The sequence below is a fragment of the Natrix helvetica genome, assembly GCF_964273705.1.
Source record: "Natrix helvetica genome assembly, chromosome: 2".
In the NCBI taxonomy this organism is placed as follows: domain Eukaryota; kingdom Metazoa; phylum Chordata; class Lepidosauria; order Squamata; family Natricidae; genus Natrix; species Natrix helvetica.
Genome location: NC_138552.1, coordinates 247,881,011 through 247,906,540, shown reverse-complemented (window position 1 = coordinate 247,906,540; position 25,530 = coordinate 247,881,011). Strand labels below are relative to the sequence as shown.

Below are 25,530 nucleotides of genomic sequence, written 5' to 3'. Positions count from 1 at the left end.
CTGTATATCAAGCAACATAAAGTTCCATTTGATCATTGTTGTCTAAAATGGCAAACATTGGAAAGCTACAAGCATCTGACAAGCCATCCTACATAGCTGAAGGCCACTTCCTTGGTTATATTTTGTGCAATCTTCAAGATTGATAATGTGTCAAAAATCTCAGCAAGTATAATTCAAATAATTCATTAGAAGCAGTCTTAAAACCATTGAAAAGGAGATGGGGAATAGGATGAATTCTTGTTGTCAGGAATACAAATTTAGTTTTCGTCTCATTATCTAGCTGCCATCAGAAAAATCACAATGCATTTATTATCCCTTTTTGATGGCCTATAAAATATGCCATAAATATTTAAAAAGCAGAATTGAGATGCATCCATTATGTGTGTTTTGAAAATAGCTACTGCCTTTAAATTAACATACAGAAAATCTATCTCTCTGTATCATGCTTTTATATCAATCATTACCAGAGTCTAGATCCAGTCATAAGATTACTCTCATTTATTTGGCTCCAACCTTCAGAACTCAAGGCATATTTGAAATTTCCCTTCATTTTACCCTGAAGCATTCCTTGTCTGGTAGGCAACACTAAGGGAAAATGATTGGTCCAAAAGCCAATTAAACATGGAATAACCATTTCATTGTTGATCCAGTTAGTCTCTTCATGCTGCATATTTTGTCCAACCTCACCCTACCTTCCTTCCTCAGACTAAAAAAGATTGCTCAATTAATTTTATTGAAACTTCGATTCAATAAAATTAGCAGCCGTACTCAAGAGTTATTATTCCTAAGTGATCATCAAGTTAATGCAATAATTGTTCTTGGAGTACATGGAATGAGCCCTCAATGGTTTTGTTTCAATACTGTTTGCTGACAAAAAACACAATTCGCTATAATCATTATTTGTATAGCCATAAAATTTGGTTCTTAATTAACTTGGATTGGGTACAAATCATGCATTAATGTTCTTAATTCTTGTTATGGATTCATTAATTTAGTTAATGTGATTTACAGCCAGGTTCCCATTTGTTTGTATGTGTGCTTTTACTATAATTTAATTAAATGTTGATGAAGCTAGATAAGCTACTTTAGGGTGCACATTTATTATGTGGCCATTTATATAAAAAAAGAAGTTGCTTTCGGTATCATGGGCATCTGTACAAAAAGAAGGGGAAAGGAAAGAGAAAGAGAAGGGAAAAGGGAAAGGAAAGGAAAGGAAAGGAGAAAGCTGTTGTTTAGCAGTTTTAACAGAAATTATCCATTGCAACTCCTCATAAACATTTATGTGCAACAAATATAATTTTTATATTTTAACCAGATAAAAATCATACAAATTTTGGGAAAGAAATAAAGAAATTAGAGAAAATTAGTATCAACAAGAATTTAGAAAAAAGAAATGTATATTAACCACTGTTAAAAAAAACTGCAGGCTGCTTTTTTGCAATAATTTTTTTTTCTATTTTCTTTCTTTTACCTATATCTATTCAACAAATATATTACTTTCTGAGTGGAAGACTGATGTGGGTGCAAAGAGTTATGCTTGCAGTCAGAGTAAAAGGAGATTATTGCATCAGTAAAAGAGGGAGTGTCACTTGGAAATGGATTTACTTCAAAATATATATAAATTCTAAAATTCACAAACAAACCATAAATATAGAAACATGTGTATAATACAATACCCCCTTTTAAACCCTATTTACAGTACAACCTGCCCAAATCTAAAAGGGCTCTGGACAACAACAAAGAGTAAATAACTAAATCAGAATCAGAACCAACAAAAGAATTGTTTCTCTCTTGTTTGGTGTGTCTGTGTGTGAGAGAGAGAAAGAGGGGGGAGGGGGAGAGAGAGGGGGGAAGAGGGAGAGAGAGAATGAACCAAGTTAAGCATTTTCAGAATTTTTGACATGCCATGCTAAAAAAGCCTGATCTAGCAACCCCACCAGATTGATTATGGTGAGCTCATCCCAGTTCTCTTGAATTTTGTCATCTGGTAGGACTTAAGAAGCAAGCCTTTTCAATAGCTATGCCTACCCTGTGAAATAGCCTCCCAGCCCCCCCCCCCCAAAAAAAAGATATGGAGGGTTCTTGGCATTTTTGCTCCACAGAAGAGTGAAGATATGGCTCTTCCTTCAAGTGTTGGGTCAGGATGGAAGATGAGCACTGTACTTTGTTTGATTTTTAAGAAGACAGTGTTATGGTGCTGAGTTTCAATCTGATGGGGTAAGGGTTGCGTGTGTGTTTTTGTTAGCTATCTAGGGCTGTGTTATGTGCTACTGTATAGACAGACATTTGCATTTTTCAAATACATAAATGCTCTGATAGCAGGATAAAATATAATGGAGCCTGGAATAATATTCATAGGAAGCATAATGTACACAAGTGTTCAAAATGAATTGAGATCATCTTTCTCTGCAAGTATTGTGTGAAAAACGATCATACCAGTGAGTCACTATTTTCACTTTTGACGGTCACCAAATGAACTGTTGTAAGTCGAGGACTACCTATACTTTCATCCTATCCTTGCAGTGTCCCTGCAACAAGATTGGCAGAGTTGTTGCCCATACACCCGGGTGATGTTAACACAACTGCTGTTGAGAGGATAAGAGTGGTGCTTCTACAGCTCTCCTGTAAATGTGTTTCCTTCTTCACTGAGCTGTAAGAAGGCAGATCTGGGGCCAAAGAAGTCTTACTCTGTTTCCCAATGGAAAACATCACTGCTGAGTTTCAGTCGGGCCTCAGCAGCAGGCTGGTCCTCAAATGTAGGCATGTTGAAAGGACACATCCTTAATAAAAGAGAAGTAGCTGTTTTGGAGCCAAGGTAGGAAAACTATGTAGATGATCCATGAAAAAGGAGAACAATGCGTTCATTTTGCACGTTCTCAGAGGTCATCCTGGACAATGAAATTAGCTGGTAAAACTTTCTTATTTCATAATGGGAAGAGGACTTGGGAATGGCAATATGACATCAAGGTAAGGCAAGGTACGGATCTAGGAGAGGGAATGATCAGAAATTGGAGGCCAGTGTGGTCATTAACATTCACAAAATATCCATCTATCACAAGCCAAAAAATTGAATTATTTGTAAAAAAAAGTTGGGATAAAAATGAATGAATAAATAATGATAGTATTCCCATTAATCCTTTAAGTCGGTCAGAATGCTCCTCACCCCCAGCCTGTTGCCTTCTTTTGAGAGGAAAGCACACATTTAATTAAATATTTATCATTTTTTTCTAAGAATGCCTGCATGAAGCCCAGCGATATTTTTCTAAATAAAGATGATGCTAGACTGCTGTTCTACTCTCCTGTTCTATTTCTGCTCCCCATTTTATAGTTTTAAAATTAACACAATCTTTTAAAGAATCTTTAAGAAGTCAAACTGGGCAAAGAGTTTGGGAAACACCAAAGATGTTTCTGCTACATTTAATCCCTGGGCTGCCAGTTTATTGACAAATTTTCAGAATTCCCTATTTGAATTTGATTTGTGAGACCAGTGTAAGCAAAGCAGTGTCATACAGTTTCTGAGCAAACAACCAAACACATTTGTTCTTCTAGTGCAACAGGTGCAATCTGCTTTATAACTCATTTTTTTCTGAAATGAGAGGAAATTCAACTTTTAGGAAATCTATATGTGGCAATTTCACTTCTTGTTGCATGGGGCTGATAAGCTATATATTATCTTCCCCCTCCCCCTTGCCTAAATCAGAATGCCAGTGGGATTTTTTTCTCCTTATCCTCTAATTGGCTTGACATATTAACAGCAAATATAATTGTACTGGATCCTCTCTTTCCAATTTGAATCCTTTTACAAATGATAGTTATGTAAAAAAAAAAAAACAAGCATGCATCATAACTTCATTTTCTACCCCTCAGTGGCTGAGAAACAGAACTATATCATGGTTACATTTGCAAGATTTTAAGCAGACCTCTGTCCTGAACATAATATCCTGCAAGGCACGCTTTTATGCACTGAAATTTTCCTTCCAAAAGAGAAACATATCTTTAACCTGTCTGTTGCTCAAATAGGGCGGGAAATTATTTAAAATATAAATATAAAGTTCCTTGAGGTGGAAGTAACACAATCTCTGCTTGTATTTTAATAGGATTCCTGCATAATTAATGTGAGGGTTGAGCTTGTTTAGCTCTTCCTCTCTAGCATTCCTAGCCTGCACATTCAAAATAACAAAGGCTAGCTTTCATTTTAGTTGTTTAGGAAACCTCAGTGTTTATCCATTCACAAATAAGGCAAGCATATTGGTAGATGCAAACATGAGGCCTGGCTTAGAGGAAAGCGGGATGTTCTTCATTCCTCATTTCATTTTCAGTTTTAGCTTTCCATCACTATATGGAGCTCACTCACTAATTAGTTGTAATGAAGTTTATACAACCTAACTAGTAAACTAGAACAAGGTCTAAAAACTGTTTTGGTGAACTATCTGCAATAAATATGTGCAAAGCCAACATATATCAGAATTGCAGATTATTTAGATAAAGAATGTGGATAGCCTTCAGTTTTTATTTTTTATGTATATGCCTGTAAAGCAAATCATATTTACAAGAGTAACACTGAAGTTTATTGAGACTTATGTACAGAGGAGTATAAAATACAATGCAGCATCAGCATGTTTTGTGGAGTTTTAGCCAGTTTTTGCAGCAATCAAAATTGAATACTTAAATGAAGTTGCTTTTGGCACCAGTGGTTATATTTTATAGTCTCAAAACTTAATTACAATAGATACTAATTTTGTGTGGTTCTCTTATTCCATTTTTTAAAAACGAAATGCAAGATACAAGTAGATGTACAAATAAATATTCTTACACATATGAAAGCATTATATTAAAGACATATTTGCATACATTAGGCTTTATATGAACCCAGTTTATGTAAGAAAACTAAAGATGAACATGGCCCCAACAGTGTGCATATTTTATCCTACAGATGACTTGGAATGAGTTACAGCCGTACAACTCTCTATCAGAAAGCATTATTAGGAAGTACCAGGACTTTAAGGAAATATTAAATGAAAGCCATCCCTAATCCAAGCTTCTTATCAGTTGCATCCATCCAGTTTTCCTGTCCAAGGTATGAAAATGGCTATGCCTTTTTTTTAAAATTTCTGATTTATTTTTTAAAATCTATTATTGCCAATTTCAGTTTCCTCTACACTATCTTATATCAAACAGAGTTTCATTTCAAATTGTTGTTCTAACAATCTATTTTTTCCTTGTTTGCTTCCTTGAGTATTCAAATGCCTAATAGTTAATATAAATATTATTTACTAATTGTCATTGAGCACAGTACCAGCCACCCTGATCTATCTTTAATAAGAAGTTGAAAATAGCTCTTTCAAGGATATTTCAGTACTCTCTTTGGACCTGTCAATCAACTTTATCCTCCTCTCTTATCTTGCCTATCATCCACTCGCATTTTAGGCACAATGTATATTAATTTCCCTTTGTTGATCATTACCTCAATGGAGCCATCATATTCTATTTTGTCCAGGACTGATTTATAGGTTCTTCTTGCAACTCATGATGCTCTTAATAATCAGCTCCAAATCCGTAATTTCAAGATATGTATCTCCATTTTCTTGGTCTTTCTCAGTTTTACCACTGGAAAGGCCATTGAATTAACTGTTTTACATCTTTTATTAGTAGTTCAAATTTTGCAGGCTAATATAGAGGGCTAACTGCTGACCGCTTACCTGGAAATAAACTTCATTAAACTTTTATTTTAATAGAATATATTTATGGATTTTCCTTTAATGTCTCAAATTCAAAAGGTAAAATACAAGACACTTGTATTTCTTGACAATTACATCTGAATCTTTCCAAAATGGATGCCATCCATCTGGGCTAAATTTCCCATAATTTTCAGCCACTTTGACCCACAGCAAGGCTAAGAATACATGGACTGGAAATAATAGTTTATTCCAGCAGTTGCCAAAAATCTACACAGATGTGTCAAAGAAGTCACCAAGTGTTGAGCTCAGCCAAGTTTTTACTTATACCTAAATCTGTACTTTTTTTGGGGGGGGGGGTGTCAAACTATGTCTCAAAAGTAGTGTTTCGACACCTAGTTATTTTAATATTAAGGCTACCCACAAACTGATAACTATGGTAGAAATAAAAAACAAACTACACTGCAATCTTGACACACCCCTTTCTATCCTTTGTCAATCTGATGCTTTTCAGATGGGCATGTAAGACTGCACTAGCATTATAAAATAACGTTTATAATATGTTTAAATTGGATGAGGGGGAAAACGCACCCACCCCTGTACTTTCATTTCCAAGGAGAATAATTAGAAAGGCTGTGGGTGCTAACCTTTTTTTGCTTCTGCACGAGTGACAAGCTAAAAGTTTTGCCCTTTCTTTTCTTTGAGCAATTCTTAGTTTTATCCTGCTGCAAGTCTAATTCTCAGCTCCTGGTGACCTCAGGGATATGTCCTTGTGATTTTCTTGGGGACGGTATTAAAGTGGCTTGCTACTGCTTTCTTCTAAGTTGTTTTTCTATACTCTGTGTCTCTAACACATCCTTGAGATTTCCTCTCTCGGCATAGCACTGACCCCACACAGAATTTCGGCCAAGGTCAGCTACGTGCTGCCACCTGGCTTGACCAACCTATAGGGAACCAGCGCAACCTCTACCACTTCCGTTGCGTATCACTTCAACTACAGTAACTACCTCTCCGGACTGGCGGTACAGACCACGAACTACGTAGGCACAACACTTTTTTTTAATTATTATTTTTCAGGCTGTTTAAAGTATTGCCCGATGAAAATGTCATTTTTCTCTGGCCCCGCTAACTTCAACATGATCCATATCCTTATGCTATATGCGATTCCTTTCATACCCTTTGCTAATGTCTTTAGTTTCATTTCGCTTTCTTTTCTTTTTTTCCGAGGTAAGATATTTCAGGCACTGCTTAGGTCCTTCCTTTGCTACAGAGGTCCCAGAAAGAGCCAGTCGCACTAAAGGTCCTTTTGACGTAGGCGTCGCAACCGGGTGCCTTCTTTCTTGCAAAGCTGGAGAACCGGGAGCGCGCATTTTGCTTGGGGGAGTCACTTCGGGGTCCCGCCATGTATTATAAATTCGGCGGCTTCACGCAGAAGCTGGTTGGGGCCGGCGCTCCTGTTGCCTACGCTCCCCAGGTAACGAGAATCCTGTTGCCAGGCGACCGGCGAATTGACCTTGACGGTTTTTATTCCGTTGCAAGCGAAGGGTTTCCCTACATGTGCCTACGAGGCTCATTTCTCTTTAGGCGCCGGAGAACGCGAAAGGGGTGGGTGGGATGGGCGAGGGGGCGATGCCCTACGAAAGGATGCCGAAGGGGTCTGCAGGATCACGTGGGCTCCCGTCCATGGGTGACAGTGGAGAGGTGGCAGTTGCTGGTACTGCGGAACCCTTCCCTACCGATTGGCTCAAAGGAGAAACGGAATTGTTCTTCCGCCGGGTGTTCCCGTGGCACGAACAGCAACCGACGGTCAGGGGCATGTGGCCGTATCCTTGTGCTGTTGGAAAGGGCGCCTCAAACTGTCACGCATTATGATTTCGTGTGTACAAGTTATTTAATTCAGGTGTTTAAAAAAAAAAACTTTTCCAAAGCAATTCCAAAATGGACAACCTTTTACTTGGGCAAAAAAAAAAAAAGAGATTTCTTCTGATTATCCTGTTTTAAACTTTTTTCCCAGGTTTTTGCAAGGCTCTAATATTTGCGGTGGCTCAGTGGCTAAGACGCTGAGCTTGTCGATCAGAAAGGTTGGTAGTTCGGGGGTTCAAATCCCTAGCCCTGCATAACGGAGTGAGCTCCAGTTACTTGTCCCAGCTTCTGCCAACCTAGCAGTTCAAAAGCATGTAAAAATGCAAGTAGAAAAATAGGGACCACCTTTGGTGGGAAGGTAACAGCATTCTGTGCACCTTTGGCATTTAGTCATGCTGGCCACATGACTGAGATGTCTTTGGACAGCACTGGCTCTTCCACAGAGATGAGCACTGCCCCTAGAGTCGGGAACGACTAGCACATATGTACAAGGGGAACCTTTACCTTTTAATATTCAAATAGTGTGTGTTTAATAGTTACTGTTCTTTAATATGGTATAAATTTAGGAAGGAATAGATAATCTTCAAGGCATTGATTTCTTCCAGAGCCACAATCTTTCCAAATCCAGAAAGGATTTTCTGATGCGCAAGAAAGAAAAAAAGGATACTTTTTTTTTTTTGTTTTAATTAAAAAGAATTCCATGTCAAGGGGGAAAATTACCCACATGGAAATGAAAATACGTAGAAGAAAAGAGGCAAATTAAATTCAATCAATATGTTAAAAAGTGGGAAGAACATTTGTAAATACAACTAAGATCTGTAGTATTACCGAACATACCTGAACATACTCTTTTAAAGGAAAAAACTAGACACATAGGAGTTGCTTAATATACTAAGTTGAGAAATTGATTTAGTTTAGGTATCACAAATGGAGATAAACCCTGCTAATATGACAAACTTCCAAGGAGTTTTTAAGACTGTTGACCTTTATAGTAAAGGTCATAGGAAGTGATACAAGCATGTTATATAGTAATTATTTCTGCTTTGGACCAGGATTGCTGGAATAAATTTTATTTAGCTTTTCTGGTTAACTGATTACTACTTTAAATAGAGTTTATGTCTAGATTCCGCGACAATTTATGTATTAGTACATATTTATATTTAGTTTTTTATTCAGTACAGCAGCCTGAAAAAGGTTTTCATATAAGCAAATTATGAGCTGGCAAAAGCACGCAAAATCTTTTGCCTGCCATTTAACTTGGCTTTCATACTGACTGCAGAGAAGGGCAGAGGGGGATTGCTGATGAACGGTTCATTTCCACTAATTTTCTTGATACGAAGAATTTTTAAAAAAAATAATTTATTAAAATATTAGGATTTTGTATTTACATGTTGACTTTAAAAGAACTAAGACTCCTTAGGAAAAACATCTATATTCTGTATAAATTCTAGTGTTATGAACTACATAAATTCTGGTTTTGCAAAGACATTTTTAGAAACACCTTTAGATGCAATAGATTCAAAATTCTACAGTACACAAAAGAGCAAGATGGATTAGCGGCTCTGATTAACGGTTATATACTTAGCTAGTTGGTTAACATGGTTTTTAGAGTAGATTTTATCTTACAGATTGGTTGAATGTATAGAAGGAGCGGGACTTCCAGATAATTATCATAAATATTTGTTGGTTAGCAGAAGTAATCTATAAGCGATCAGGCAATAAGCCATGTATTGAATAGCTGGGATAAATACAGGTAGTTTACATTTGGACGCTTAATAACTGACTTACATTTATGATGGTTACAGTGTCCCAGAGTCATGTCCCTTTTGCAACCTTCTGACAAGCAAAGTCAATGGGAAAACCAGATTCACTTAATCCTATTATTAATTTAAGTACTGCAGCGATTCTTCTAATAAATGTGATGAGAAAAGTTGTAAAATGGGGCAAAACTCACTTAATAAATTTCTAATGTTGGGCTCAATTGCTGTCGTAGGTTGAGGACTACCTGTACAGAAAATAATCAGTCCAATTCTCTTCCCTCATGTATTTGTTTAGTGGAGAGCTAAACAAATTTGTTCAGGTTGCAGAATTTAATAAGAAGACAAAAATAGAATCTTTTAACGAGCACCTAACAATGGTCCAGGTTATTCGATTAGTCTCAATATCTTATAATTTGTAGCAAAATGCTAAAAACATTTGAAATATTTATTGGGCCTTAATTATAAACTATTAGTGAAGTAAGACTCAACATTGGAACAGGTCAGAGATTGTATGATTACATTGATGTAGTATTTGAATACAGTAGTAGAAATGGAAACCATCAAAATTTCAGTGGAAGAACATTAAATTTTACTGCAAATATATTTATAAAATATCAGTATGTTTTATTGATGTACTACCTTTGATTGCAAAAATTAACAATTTTTTTTAAAAATGCAGGAAATATAATGAACAGTTTGGATCGAGTTTTTTTTTTTTTGTATTTGCTGGCTATATGATTCCTATTAGAATGAAACAAATCTAAAAGTTGAAATCGAAAAATTCTGATTTCAATCTATGATATTCTTATAAATATCAAAATGTATGTTCCCTCAAATTTTTTTGAATTAGCTTCACATGTGATAACTTCTGCAAGATATTATATACTTCTTACTGGAAAGGTTGTCTCATCCTTTCAATGGAAGATTATAGCTTATCACGTGTTGGGAGTATACTGATATTTAGAATAATTTTATACCTTAGATCTGATACAGATTCTTAGATGTAATACATGAAATGGTATCACACCTAAAGTGTAGATTTATCCATATAATTTATATTTAGGGATTATGAGAGATTCTTAGAGTATGTGGATTGAATGTATTATAGCTACTTCAGATAGTTCCATTTATTGAATTGTATTGACTCTGATTCCTTATATTGACTTTTCGCTCAAGTTTAATACTGACTTTTAGTTATTAAATGTAACATATAAAGATAGTCCTTATTTGTAAGTACATTTGGGACCAGCAGCTAGGTTGTTAAGCGAAATGATCAGTAAACAAAACTATGATTACGTTTATTATCTTAATTCAGCTTTGTTTACAGACTAGCAGTGGTCATGAATACAAGAATTGATCATAAAGTTACTTTTCATCATCATAGTAGCTAGGATGGATTTGATTTAAATGAAGTCAATTTAAATCACTAGTAAAAAGGCTTGATTTATATCAACTCAATTTAAATCATAATTTTTAAAGAACAATTGTCATCTGTCCCGCAGCAGCTCCTCCTCTGACCTACTGTTGACTCACCGACAGTCCCAATATTGTAGAATATACAGCCTTATGCAGTGACGTGCGGTGAGGTTTATGACTGGTGAGGCACTGACACAGTGCTGAGTTTCAAATATTTTTAGACTTGTGGACTTCAACTCCCAGAATTCCACAACCAGGCATGCTCAGTTCCGATTTAAAGCGACAGCATTTGTTTTTCTCCTTTGCTCCTTCTTTCTTTTTCTTTTTCTTCTCCTTCCCCTCCTTCCTCCCTCTCTCCCTTCCTCCCCCTCTCTCAAACACACACACACACACACACACACACACACACACACAAAAGTTGGATTGGACTATCTCTCCTACCCCTTCCCTCTCTCACTCACTCTCAAACAACCCCCCCCCCCACACACACAAAAGTTGGATTGGATATCTTTTCCAGTGGCTTGAAGAGTCTTTGCCTGGCTTCCTGCCTCCTCCTGTGGTCTCCTCAGTGCTCGCTTGTGCTCTCCCTCCCCAAGTGTAGTTTGATTGCAGGTGGAGCCACATTGACTTTTCAAATTTGTAATCAGTGAAGCTGGGCTAGATTTTTATATAGTTTTATCCAGCTGTGTGTGTGTGAGAGAGAAATGAATGGGGGCCTGGGGACGAAGTCACTACACTTGGGGAGGGAGAGCACCAGTGAGGTTAAGCAGAGTCATCCACGGTGAGGCAGCAACTAGCTCAGCTTTTTCCTTTTACTTTTTTTTTCATGATGAGAGTGGTGAGGCTGTGCCTCACTTGCCTCACTTGCCTCACTTGCCTCACTTGCCTCACTTGCCTCACCTGACTGCACGTCACTGGCCTTATGCTACATAACTAAGCTCCATTTCATGCTGAATAAACTAAATTATTAATGTATCTTAAATAGAAAACTATCTTTAGATATATATTTTTACTACAAAAACATTTTACTAAAATAAATTTGATAAAAATTAAAAAATCGGATTTAAATAAACAAAATCGGATTTTTAATTTTTGTTTAAAGCATCCATTTTTATCCAACCTGATTATAACTGTAAATGGTTCCTAAATAAGGATTACTTGTATATAATATATTTGACTATTTTTATGTATGCATGCCTTCAAGTTAGTTTCGATTCCTAGTGATTATCTTGGCAAATCCCTGCAGCTTTCTTAGCAACATTTTTGGAAGAGTGTTCTTCCTAAGGCTCAAAGAGAGTGATTGGCACAAAGTCACTCAATTAGTTTATGCTTAAGCATCTAGAATTCAGTCTCTCAGGTTTTAGCTTGGTGTCTTTATCCCATGCACCAAACAGGTTCTCATATAATTATTTGCAATTAATTAATGATATATTAGAAAGCTATAACTTCCATGACATTTTTAAAGTCCTAGTTTATTCATCTGCATTATATTTTTTTACTCTTTTTTCATGTTGTTTGTACGTGTATGTTTGTCACCCAGGTTCTTCCCTTAACCATGATCTGTAACAGACATGGGGCTCTCACAAATGATTGGTACACATTATACTGTCCTTCTAATGATAAAAAGTAAAAATGGAAAAAAATAATTTGCATAGTGCATCTCTATAATGCATCCTTTTAGCTTAATAACAAGTAAATGGTTTTAGTCCTTCATTAGAAAGATAAATGAATCTTGCAAGAGATAAAATATAACTATTTTTAAAATAATTCAGAATATATGGTATGATATATATAAAGCATTGGCTGATAGCTACGTATGCATGGTCCCTTGCTTTATATTTTAAATATAATTTTAAAATCTGATTTACACAAATTCATACCAAATGGTAATGGGTACATACCAATCTGAGTTTTATTTTATGTAAGCAAATTAACAAATCAGGTTGTCTTCCATCTAGGTATAGTTTCCTATTCCATATAAACTGGACAACTTCAGGATAAAACAGGATGTTGAAGTATAGTCTAAAATTGACTTTATAACCTGGCTTGTTCTGAATATGCTTTGCATGGCAAGGGAATATATTAATTACTGTTTATTTCATAGTTCATGTTTCTTTTATTTTCACCATGAAGAGAACAGTAAAGAGGACACATGCTCCTCTCCTACTCTTGTGTATGTTTTTCAAATTACTTTGTTACTTGATGGTTTAAAATTAATGATTGAACTGAGAGATACATGTCCATGAACAGTATACAAATTCTGTGCAGCAAAGTAAAATACTCATAAAGGTAACGTCAATAAACTCTGTAAATAGCTACTGCTTTCAAGCTAACTGCATATTCCAATAAATATCTTGAGCATCTAATCTTATGATGGAGCTATAAAATTCTAAACAGCAATCGGTTCTTACCATCTTGAATAGCCATAAAAATAATATTAATAAAGATAAGTATTTTTAAATGTTCCTTCCTTTAGCAGCTAGTTCTTTAAAAATGGGATTAACTGTGTCTCAGTTCACAGCAACTTTACAATCATGAGAAAGAGACCAAGCTTATATACAACAGTTTGTAAATATTAAGGAAATATGAGGGATCCTATTATAAATCAAGGTTCAGAAGTTGTCCTCAAAAAACAACACTTTGAACTGAGTAAGTTTACAGACACAGATCTCTTGTTAATTTTTATCTAGCTGGGATCCTACTGCATGTCTTGATAAATATAATTACACTAAATGCACCATTTGTTTTTTAAAAAGTGTTTTGATTGGCAGACAGTTTGATGGATGAGCTAACAAAAAGCAATTAGTAGGCATTAATTTCAAGTATACACTTATTAACCTTGTTAAAATGCAAATTTAATTCTCAGCACATTGTGTTCACACTTGCTGTCTGGAATAATAAACTAGAGAATCTATATAAAGGTGATTGTAGTTGGGCTCCATAATGTGTTTACTTCAGTGTAGCCTTGTTAAATTCAGTTGTGAATTACAAATTGCCATGGGGGGAGTAAAGCTTTTCAGAATCATTTATATTCTGAGTCTTCGCTGGCATATTTGAATGCATAAAGATACATTGCACTCTGGAGGGAATGTGTTCAACCCGTAATTAGTGTTTGTTCAGGAATGTTCATAAATGTGATCAAAATTCCTCAGGAATGAAGGTAAGTGGATTGCTGGTTTAGAATCAAAGTTGCTACCTCTATTTTCTCCCATCTGAAGTAAACTTCCATGCTTATTTTAAGACTTCTACCATTCATAGATATCCTGAGATAACTGAGCAAAATGGGTTTATTACCGCATTGAACACTCTGGAAAGGACAGGAAGGGGCAAGTGAACAACCCACAATTAAATATTCCTCAGCTATCCAGTTTATCCTACTAAGCAATAGTGCCCTGTCCTGTTATTTCTTTTCCACTATTCAAATTTATTCTTATGCCAGAAATCCTGAAAGTACTGTATGGACTGAAGTAATGAACAGCTGGGTTTTTTTTGCATCACAACAACTGATGGGTATACAGAATACTGTAATAGTCAGGGATATTTGCAAGATGGTCAGCTGACTCAAGGTGATGGCCACAGTCATGCATGCAGAAGTGTAGGGCTTCAGTCACATTATTGTGACTACTATTTTGACTTTAATTGGGAAAAAAAGTCTCTTCTCCATGTTAACAAAATCTTTGGGCTGCCTAACCAATTGTGCTCTAAATATGCATGTTGTCAATGTTTCTGGAGTATTCCAACTTTTGTAACCTACTCTTGTTCACCAGAGTCCAAGTAGCTCACAAAATATAGGAAAATCCACAATCTAGAGATTTTTCTTCCATGCCAAATCAGATGTACTTTTGTTATACACTTTTGTTGATTGCTAATCGATGTTTTCAATTGCATACATTATTTATTTAGGGATTCAAGCCTGTATCTGTGGAGTCTCCAGCTGTGATATTTGATACCCCAATTAAAGTTGCACCAGACTCACAAAACAAAGTTGGGGGTTTGGTTAAGAACAAAGTATCACAACTGCAGAAATTATTTCAGGTGAGAATTATTTTTTTAAAAAAAATCTGTAAACATTCTATTAATGTACTTGATACATTTCAGCTCTAACTGTCATATTTAGAAGTTAGCATCTCTGGTTTTGCACTGTATTCAAGTCTGTAGGTTTAATGAAAAACACAGAACATGCATAGTTCAAAAAATGGTCACAGATACTCATACTAACTAATCCAGGAAATTATATTACATATTTTTGAATGACATAGATTTCTTAGGATTCTGAAATGTATGTAAAATGTATGACATTCTTAATAGATAACTAGAACATTTTATTTGAAGATGAGCTAATTGTTACGTTCTAATTTAATTTTTCCCCAGGATTTGCATAAACATTAATTTTCCCACTGTATTAACTTATATGTATACCTTTTGTTGATAGAGGCCTGATGATATTCCAGTACATTTGAAACGAAGTGTTTCTGATCGACTTCTTTACCGGACCACTATGGCATTAACAATAGGAGGGGCCATCTACTGTCTGATAGCTCTCTATATGGCCACCAGTCCCAAAAGAGAGAAGTGAATAATATATTTCCAGAAAGATCGTCATCTAATTTTGCTCTGAAAAGGAAGACTTGCACTTAACCTTCTGCTATTATACTGAAGTCATATGATAATATATTGCATATTCTTGGGTTTCATGATGAGTTAAAGACAAACATAGAGTAATGTAAGGAATTTAGAGTAAAATCACTACCATGGTGGAGAAAATTCTTATCACCTATGTAGTTTTGCAGATTCCTCTACCCAATTGTCAAATAAAACTCATGTAGAATGGTTAGCCTGAAGAACTTCCTAATAATAAAGTGTGATAAGTTGATAGTTGATGCAGTGAGAGAGTGAGATAAGAATCTGACACTGAAGATGTTACCATCTGCTGAAATTTTGGATGTAATTTTTGTGGAGTCATATTTGATAAAGAACTATTTTATTCTAACCTACCACAACTTTCTGTTCAGAATAATTGTACACTTCATTAATTCTTCGCCTATCTTGCACATTTCTTGGAAAGAGTGTTGCATTTAAGATTCTGTGTAGCACATTAATTCCACAATGGTTCCCTATTACTTTGGAAATATTTTTGTTTCAACATTGGAATAAGTACAGAAAAATAAATAATTTATTCCTTCAAATTTGTCTAGACTTTTCTTAAACGATAAAATAGAATAATTTCTAAAATGTTGTCTTGCTTTCCATTGTTGTTCCTAGATTGCTGATTGATTGATTTTCTGATACTGTATTAAAATTGCACAATTCCACAGTTATACAGAAGTAGGTACAGTTTAATTATTATCCACATAAAATAGTTTAATGTTTCCCCAAAATTAAAATTGAAAGCATCACTGTATTTAAGTTCTGTTTGCTTTGTTAAACCACACTCAATGAGCTAAGTAATAGCATTGGTCTAATTTAGAAAAATATATTTGAAATATTTTTGCAGTGACAGATAAAAATATGGCAGTAACTAGCAAAATTTATAAAATTAATATGAATTACATAGTGATTTAGGGTAGGGGCAAAGGCCCTGTATGTGCAAACACACTTAAGCAGGATTGGACATAGTTAATACTTGAATTCTAAGAACTTTTTGAGAAATAACATTACCAAGATTGAAATCCCACATTATCTACCCGTGTATTAATTTTGCTTCTTTTGTTTCTCTCAAAATTTCTGTTATGTGCACTTATCAATCAGAATAATCTTGAATATTCTTTATAAGCTATTGCAGTTTCTCCCAAATTTCTGATAACTGAAAGTTTGATAAGCATTCACTCTTCATTCATATTTTTAATAAAATAATTGTAGCATACAGGACCCAGGACTGATCCTTCTGGCACTCAATTCAATAGTTATCCACTAGACCAATGTGTATATGTGCTACATTTGGGGAACCCATCTTGAATGACTCCTGAGAACATCATATAGTAGGTTAGAATTCTAAATAAGTGAGGATGTGGTTACAATTTGACATATCTATTATCACATTATCATCTTTCTAAATTACATTCTTAATTCACCTAGCCAGATACAATTGTCACCAGGAGAATGAAAAGCCATATAAAATAATATAAAGCAACCCAAGCAAGGAGCCATATATAAATTGACGAACAGAAACATTTTCTTGGATGTTATATCCTTCCTAATTTATTTAGTAAATAGATTGTTGTCAACGCCTAAAGCATTTCCATGACTACTATCAACTTGAGAAGAGATGGGGAGGGATACCATGCATAATTTTGGCCAGAGTAAGTCTCATGCTTCTGTACTAGGATGTGAATGCGCATGTCCAGAACCCTGCCATAATGTCCTGTTGAAGAATGTGATTGATGACCTCAGCCAGAGGGGAGAGGAGACGGGTAAAGTTCAGACGCCATTAAGTGGGATTTAGTTTTGGCTACACAGAAGTCCGTGCCAAGATGTTAGTCCTAATAAATGAATGGGGGTTTTCTGAACCTTGTCTCAGGGCTCGTAAATTAATTAGGGCAACTCTTGGAAACTTCACATTGGTGATGGTATCAGTAATATGCATGAACTTTAAATTTAGATTAAAAGGAGCCTATTTTTCTGGCAAAATGTAATTCCTTACGTACTGTTCTGCACAGTTCCTTAAGCACAAGTCTTCTGGGATTCTCTAAATTTAACTCCCATCTCTCTCTCTCTTCTCTAGTCACCAGGCAGAGCATCTTCCCAATTAGCAACAATTCCCTTAAAAAAAAAACTTGCTGCAAGCCTCATTATTCTAAATTTATCTCCAACTAGAACAAGCGTTTACCCACTTATAATTAAGCAAAGAAAATCCAAGCTACTCCTTTTGACCAAATTCTTTCTCATTAAGTGGCTTTTGTAATGTGAGCAGCCCAGTTTTGTTGGCAATCTCAATGACCTTGAAGTGAATCTACCAAACCTTTTTTCCTTCAATTGTTATGGTGGGCAGGGAGCAGCCTTTCCAGATGGATCCCCTGTTGATTTGCCTGTCATTCTCGCAGCCTTTGCTGATTTCTTGAGAAGACCAGAATCTACTAATATAGGGCATTGGAGAGGTTCATCTTCAGCTTGGTATTTTAATACAATTAAGGAGGATTATATGGCTTTCATGATCTATTTTTAACCTGATGCTGAGGACTGGGAACTGCATATTGAAAAAGGAAAACAGTGAAAGCACAGATGTTGATAGAAAGTCAGGAGTTGCTGGTGTCCTTTTTGAGACCCTTTCGGGATTCTGCCTTCCTAGTGGTTAAACTAAAATATATATTTGGATATATTTTTACATTAATAAATCAGATCTAGTGCACCTAATGACCTGTATTATAATACAAAGCAGATAGATTTTAATAGCTGGCTTTTTGGATGAAGAAGAAATGACCAGACTTGGAATGAAGTCAATAAGTTCCCTATTTGAGAACTATCAATTTTTAGATATAAACAACTGTGACAAACACTGGGAAATGGGTCAGAAGGTGAGGATTTTGACACTCAGAAAGCTGGATCTGGATGATGGCTGCTTTCTTGATGTGAAACTGGCAGGCTCTGGAATGTTTGCTGCATGAAATAGCAATCTCTTCCTTTTGTATTGATGCTCAATCTGTTTATTTGTGAATTAGTCCAAACATTACAAAACAGTAACCAGCCTCCAGTGATTACCTTGCATGCTGAAAAATCCTCATTTTTTGATAACTGGAGTATGCAAAGTGGTGTCAGTTAAATGATTTGTGCTCAGATATACATGAAGACAATTTAGCCAATAGGAGGTGTACAGTGACTATATTTTCTTGGGGGAAAAAATGGAAAAAAACCTGAAAAAAGGGGTAAATGTTCATTCTTCATGTTTATACCTTTGCTTTATTCAAGAGCAAAACAAAGAAAAACTTTACAGAAATGCATATACTAATTAAAAAATATCTAAAATCAAACAGTAAATGCAAACTTATTTAAAAAGACAATTCAGCATCCATATTATGTGAAAGAGTCTGCCTAAATGCCATCATTCGTATGGTGAAATAACCAAAAGGACAAAAGTGAGTTTTTGAAAAACATGGACATCTAAAAGGACAGCTTTTTTGGGGGGGAGGGGAGACTTCTCTTTATAATAAAGGACACCGTTATATTTGAAGAAGCTGGCTGCTATGTGCATAATTTCCTTGCGGGATCAGAAAAAATAAAATAATTGCATTTGAAATCCCATTTTAGCCTCATGTCATCCTGCTGAGAGAAGAGTTACACTAAACCATCGGAATCACTTCTTTTTTAATTGCTTTCTGTTGTCATAAATGGATTTCCTTCCCCTACAACATCCTCTTGTTACTTGTTCTGCCCTTTTCCGCTAACTACATAGACAGGAAGAAAAAAAAAACCCAAACCCAGCAATACTTGTTCCACTTTTCTAGCTGTGGAGAAATCTTTTCCTCTCGCTTGCTCCTTGAACTTTGTCAGCTGTATAAATAATTTTGAACTCCATGATAATCCCTGGAAAAAGATTCTGCAAAAAGTACTATTTCCATTGCTTTTGAACTATCCTAATCTTCAGATCTTTCATCAAGCAAATCTGCTCACCAGGGAGGAATATTATTAAAGGAGGAAAATCTCCTTATGTATTCCGTGCCATTATCTTGTGCTATATGATTATTTGTGCCATTCTCCTGTTTTGTGAAGCAAAACTGTGAAGCAGTGAACTGCTTTGTTCCATTTCATGTTTATTTTTAATGAAGCCGATTTATAACCAGACAGTGCAACCTTTTGATGTTTGAGGTCACACAAAACATTTTGTTGATGACTGAGGAATGCATTGATTGAGATTATGAGGCAAAACAGACAAGACTTTTTTATTCCGTCCAATTTTTTTAGGACCTACCCTGTGTTTTGTATACATGTATATCTTGACCCCAAATGACAATTATGTCATCAGTGTTGAACATTGTAGCCAGTGCTACCTATGGGGGACACCCAAAACAAGCAAATCAAACGAAAAGGAATGTGAGGGACCATATTTGACTTTGAGGTGTGAGGGTGCTCACCCTCACTATATATAGCAGACAACTGCAATTTCTTCATAGCCCCGAAGAGCGCAGATTGGCTTTGTTGATCTTGGGAACAATATGGAGCAATATGGAAGTACTTTCTGTTGTCTTTTGCTGTGATGTTTTTCCACTTTCTAGTCTAAGCTACATGACCTTGGGATTTTTCAGCAATTCCCCATTCAAGTACTAACCACATCCAATTTACTTTTTAAAATCCTACCGCATACATCCCTGCGACCAATTCGCTCTCACAGGGAGGGGCTCCTCCGGGTGCCATCCACCAAGCAATGCCAATGGGCGGCGCCTAGGAGTAGAGCCTTCTCTGTGATGGGCCCAACCCTCTGGAATGACCTCCCCCCCGATATTAGAACTACTACTGACTTCCGCTCCTTCCGACAAAAACTTAAGACTCACCTGTTTCAATTAGCCAGCCTGGCCCATTTATAGTTCCACTCTTACCTCCTGGCGGATATTTTTATTTGGGATAGTTTTTAGGGTTAATGTTTTAAATTTTTAAAATTTTAATCTAACTTAAACTAATTTGTATAGTGAACTATTGCTACCTCCTCCAGTCCTATATTTATTGTATTTATGTTATATTTATACTATGTATATTTATTGTTCAATTGTTTTAATATGACTGTACACCGCCCCGAGTCTCTTCTGAGAGAGGGGCGGTCTAGAAATTGAATAAAGTTAAGTTAAGTTTTTCATGATCAGCCCTGGTAAACTAGTAATTTACAGACTCACTTCATATGTGTTTAATAATTTTTCATTTCTGTCACTTTAAATATAATATTGAACAGTTGCTCTTGGGGGACCAAATACCGTATGAGTGCCACAGATTTATTATTTATTTATTTAATACATTTTATTTATTTATTTTATTTGCATTTATGGGCCATTCAACCAGTGGACTCTGTGTGGCACATAAACTACAAAAAGAAGAAAAGCCAACCACATAAAATCAAACAGATAGTACAGTATCCCAGATAAATATTCTAATGAGCATCAAAATCAATAAAACAAAACAGAGTTTAAACAAATCATAAGCAACAACCTCAAACCAAAACTAGGTTTCCAAAGCTTTCCAGAACCCTGGGAAGAGAATACCATCCCAATCTCTGAAGGGATGCTGGTTGTGTATGTTTGCATCTATTTGAAGTCATTTCCATTCAAATCCAGTTTGATCCTTTAGAATGTTGGGTCTGCATGCACCTTGCTTTCAGTTTGATGTTTATGTTAATTATACTATAGACAATTCTATGTGACATAATGTGACAATTCTAAACATTTAAAAATATCAACCATAACAGCCTTTTGCAACTCTCTGGGCCACAACTTTCATAATGACCAAGAAATTATTCCCAAATTTGTGTTAGAAGTCATATCTGAAAGGTGCTGGGTTATGGAAGGTTTTTTTTTTAACCAGTCACAGATGTTCATCTTTCTGTTTATTAGCCCTTGTAAATTCCTATATTAAGACAAACACTCTTCTCACTCACTCACAGGCTGTGATAGATGGTTTTAAAACTCTTTGGACAATTTGAAATAATAAATAAAAGACTCATCCAAGACCTATATTGTTAGATATCAGAAACAGTACTAATGGTTTACACCAAGGTCCTCTGTTCTGGCGGGAACAGAGATTCAATCTGATTGGTCAAAGGGTCTGACAGCTCCCTATAAAAGGGCTGCTGTCAGATTGAACCTTCGCTGGATTGTACATAGTTGACTTGTGCTAATAAAGAGCTGTTTGTTACTCTGAAGCCTGAGTGTTTACTGTGGGGGGACCAGGTCGTTGTTCCACCCAAACTGCGCATTGCAGTATTAAAGGCCTTGCATGTAGGGCATCCTGGAATTGTCAGGATGAAGTCTTTGGCCAGGAGTTACATGTGGTGGCCTAACATGGATAGGGAGATAGAAGAATGGGTGACTACCTGCACACCATGCCAGGAGTCCAGACCAGCTCCCTCAGAGGTACCTGCTAAGGAGTGGGAGCGACCTCAAGCACCATGGCCTAGGGTGCACATAGATTTTTCTGGCTCAGTTCATGGCCAGACCTTTATGGTAGTTGTGAACGCCTACTTGAAATGGCTAGAAGTAGTCCTTATGACCTCTACCAAGGCAGAAGTGGTCATCAAGGCACTACGAGACTTTTCTCCACTCATGGCCTGCCCAATGTTTTGGTCTCTGACAATGGGCACCAATTCATGGCCATGCAATTTGAGACCTATTTAGCAGCACAGGGAATTAGACATGCCCTGGTCGCTCCATTCAATCTGGCTTCAAATGATCAGGCGGAGAGAATGGTGAGATCTGCAAAAGAAGCCCTATCCAGGATGGGCCCAGGAGATTAGCAAACACGGGTTGATCAATTCCTCCTCATACAGCACATCACGCCAAGTGCTACCACTGGTAGAAGCCCTTCCGAACTTCTAATGGGTCGCCGGCTAAGATCCCACTTAGACCGGCTACACCCAAACTACTCTGCCGCATCACCCCCAGATTCGACTGGCAAAATAAGAAACTTTAGCAAAGGGGATCAAGTTTATACCCACAACTACACTGGGGGAACTCTTTGGATTCCTGCCACAGTAATAGGCATCACCGGGCCTCGCTCTTACCTATTAGAGCTCGAGGACGGTTGAAATTGGAGATGGCACATTGACCAACTCCATGGCCGCATCTCCAACTCCAGGCAACCAGAGGTAACTCCTGCATGAGTTAGCCAAAGCCCTACCCAAAAGGAGCACAAATTCACTCCTTCCACAGATACCTCAATCCCGAAGGTACCAAGGCACTTATCTGAAATGGTTGCAGGCCCACAGTGAGTTCCGAGCGAACCGGCTCCAGAAACTCCAGCCGCGGCCTGTGAAAAGTTCCAAGAGCTTCCACCAGGCAAAGCTGCGGAGACAACAGGTCCATCCTACCTGACTGAAGAACACCCACCAACTGAACTGCGCAGGTCTGGGCGAGCCACCAGAAAGCCCGCCTACCTGGGTGACTACATCACAAGTCAGTTGATCCCATCTAAGAGGGGAGGGGTGTTAGATACCAGAAATAGTACTAATGGTTTACACCAAGGTCTTCTGTTCTGGTGGGAACAGAGATTCAATCTGATTGGTTGAAGGGTCTGACAGCTCCCTATAAAAGGGCTACTACTCTGAAGCCTGAGTGTGCCTTCATTCTCCCGATCTAACATATATGTTTTAATTAAGCAAACTGTCTTTACTTCAATGTAAATTAATGCTTATCGAAACTGTAGTCTTTGCACAGGTTTTTAGAAGAGGAATAGTTTTTTTTTTAATGTGTGGAGGTGTTGAGCATTAGAAAGCAGATTCATTATGACCTAAATATTTGGTTAATTAAAAGAGAAATTTAAGGATTTTCAAAGGATCTCAACTTTGCAAGTTAATTTTATAAATGTGGCAAAATGATTTGTAATTTTCCATTAAAAAAAAAAGCAATTTTGCCTTATTAAAAGAATTAAATTTAGGAAGTTACTAGGTTATAAAAAGGGGAGGGGGATTAGATAGGCTGTACTAAATGTAAAGTTATGCTATCAAGCCAGCTGTTTGACCTAGTTCACAGACTGGATTATAGCACCATATAGCTGGATTGCATTTAAGGAAGGAGAAAAACTCACAGAAGATCTACATATGTATCTTTGAACTTATTTGAAAAATGTGCTACAAATATAATACATCATTCTATTTAAGTATCTTACTAAATGTATGGGATAAACACACAAAAACAAAGAATGTCCAGGCTTCTGACTTTAATATTAAATATATTTTATGAAGAGTATAATTAGCAATTTATTATTGTAAAGAAAACTGTTACAACCCACAATATTTATTAAAAAACAAAAATGAAATCATTCTCAGACTTACTTCTTAAAATGGTCAGAAATGTTTTCACAGTTTCAAAATCTCCAGATGAGCAGAATACTAATTGAAAGAATTACAAGAATAAGTGGCATGCTCACAGATCTGCCTGAATCGAAAATATTTACAAGACAAAATACAGAACACATACCAAGTATTATAAGTTGCTATTAGATGTGATTTGGAGTCCTGATCAATTAAATGATCAAATGGATGCAAAAGTTAAACAGGACAATTTCATGCACCATTAATGGGAGAATCAATGAAAGACGCAGATTAAATTAACTGAATAATACACAAAAAGAAAATTGGTATAACAAGTTCTGCTAGTACATTACCACAGGATAATGAACTATACATTTTCAAAAAAAAATGTTCAAAACTCATATTTGTGATAACATCATAAAGACCAACTATTCTGGAAGATGATCTTCTGAAGAATCATTCCTTCATTAGAAAATTAGTAGCTGAAATTATGGGAGTTCTAAAAATAGCTGAATAAATGAAAATAAATCTAATGTAAGCTTCAATTTAACCTTGGGCACTTAGGGATGCTTGAGATTATATGGAAGCCAGAAGCCTCACAGATGCCGCTCTTCAAACATCTGAAGTTCCATAAATGGGCACTCACACACTTCTAGTTCAGAGTGCAGTCCCTGATGTATCAAAGTCTACTGTAACTCTCAAACTGATAGCATTTGTTGCATTCCTCCCTCTTCTTATCTTTCTAGTTCTCTTCCCTCCCGAATCTTTGGTTAATATTTCATGCCATATGAGTACCTCCTATTCTTAATAGTTGTTCTGAGCCTGCTGATAGTTCCCTGCTGTTTTGGATGGAGCTGTTTTTGCAGTGTAGCAGTCCCACTATCAGAGAATGAATTCACAACTTGCATATACCATTAAAGAGAGACCAGCCGTTAGGATAATTAGGAAGCAGGAGGAGGATGACCAGCTGTTATGGGACAGTTTGCTAGTTCAATATATTCTAGGATGTTTTTTTCCATTGTGAAGCATCTGATAATACAATTCTCAACTCAAGACTGAGAGAAGCAGAAACATAAACATAAATCCACACCAGATTAGGAGTTGCTAATACAAGATGCAGCTTGGTTTTGTCCAGTAGTAAGATTGGTCTTAACATTAGCAATGTATTGGGAATAGTGAATTGATCAACAACTTTCTGGCACCAGATTATTTATGCCTCTGCAAATTTCACATCTCCACATGATCTTGGAATGGATGTGCTAAGTATGGTGCTGAGTACGAACACCTGAAATCTAACAGAAAACAAGCATCTTCCTTAAGTCTTTCCCAAGTTTTCCTTAAGTATTCCTTAAGTATTCTCTGAGTCTTAAGTAGTGATGGCCCAAAAAGGTTTTGCCATTCCCTTTGCTCCTGTATTCTGGTGGCAGCTGTGCTATTACTCACTTGGCTGGGAGATCCTTAAAACAAATAGTGTGAGAACATCACAATATATCTTTCCCAAGCCAGGTTCAGAACAATAAGGTGACCAACCGTCCTCCTTTAGGGAGGACAGTCCTTCTTTTGTAAGTTCTGTCCTCCCTCGAAAAGTGTCCTCCTACATGTCCTCCTTTTCGATATTTGAAGACTAATCTGTTGCGCGTTATGTGACGTATTTGTATTTGACATGACAATTCGTCAAGACTCGGTATAGTGCGGTATAAGACGCGATTATGAAATGCATGCGCTCCGTACGGGAGACCTCGAGAGAGAGCAAGTGGCTTTGTTTACTTCTTACCGAAACACAACACGGCACATACGCACGCAGTAGACTCACGGCACGTCGGCAATTGAATGACTCATGGTTATTATTTCTTTCTCAGTGAATATTCAATTA

The 25,530-nt window shown here is 36.5% G+C and overlaps 1 protein-coding gene and 1 long non-coding RNA gene across 2 annotated transcripts; one reads left to right on the top strand and one right to left on the bottom strand.

Moving 5' to 3' along the window:
* The first annotated feature begins 6,979 nt into the window (after positions 1–6,979).
* COX7A2L (cytochrome c oxidase subunit 7A2 like) lies at positions 6,980–15,900 on the top strand. The gene is made up of 3 exons (XM_081940414.1): positions 6,980–7,149; positions 14,618–14,749; positions 15,147–15,900. Exons 1-3 carry the CDS (start codon positions 7,078–7,080, stop codon positions 15,288–15,290), a joined length of 348 nt encoding a protein of 115 aa, XP_081796540.1. The 5' UTR covers positions 6,980–7,077; the 3' UTR covers positions 15,291–15,900.
* Positions 10,058–14,611, bottom strand: LOC309385713. Its single transcript, XR_014174283.1, has 3 exons — positions 14,385–14,611; positions 11,634–14,335; positions 10,058–10,861 (listed from the first exon to the last, which is right to left on the bottom strand). It is a non-coding gene; the product is annotated as an uncharacterized lncRNA (long non-coding RNA).
* Positions 15,901–25,530: the final 9,630 nt, after the last annotated feature.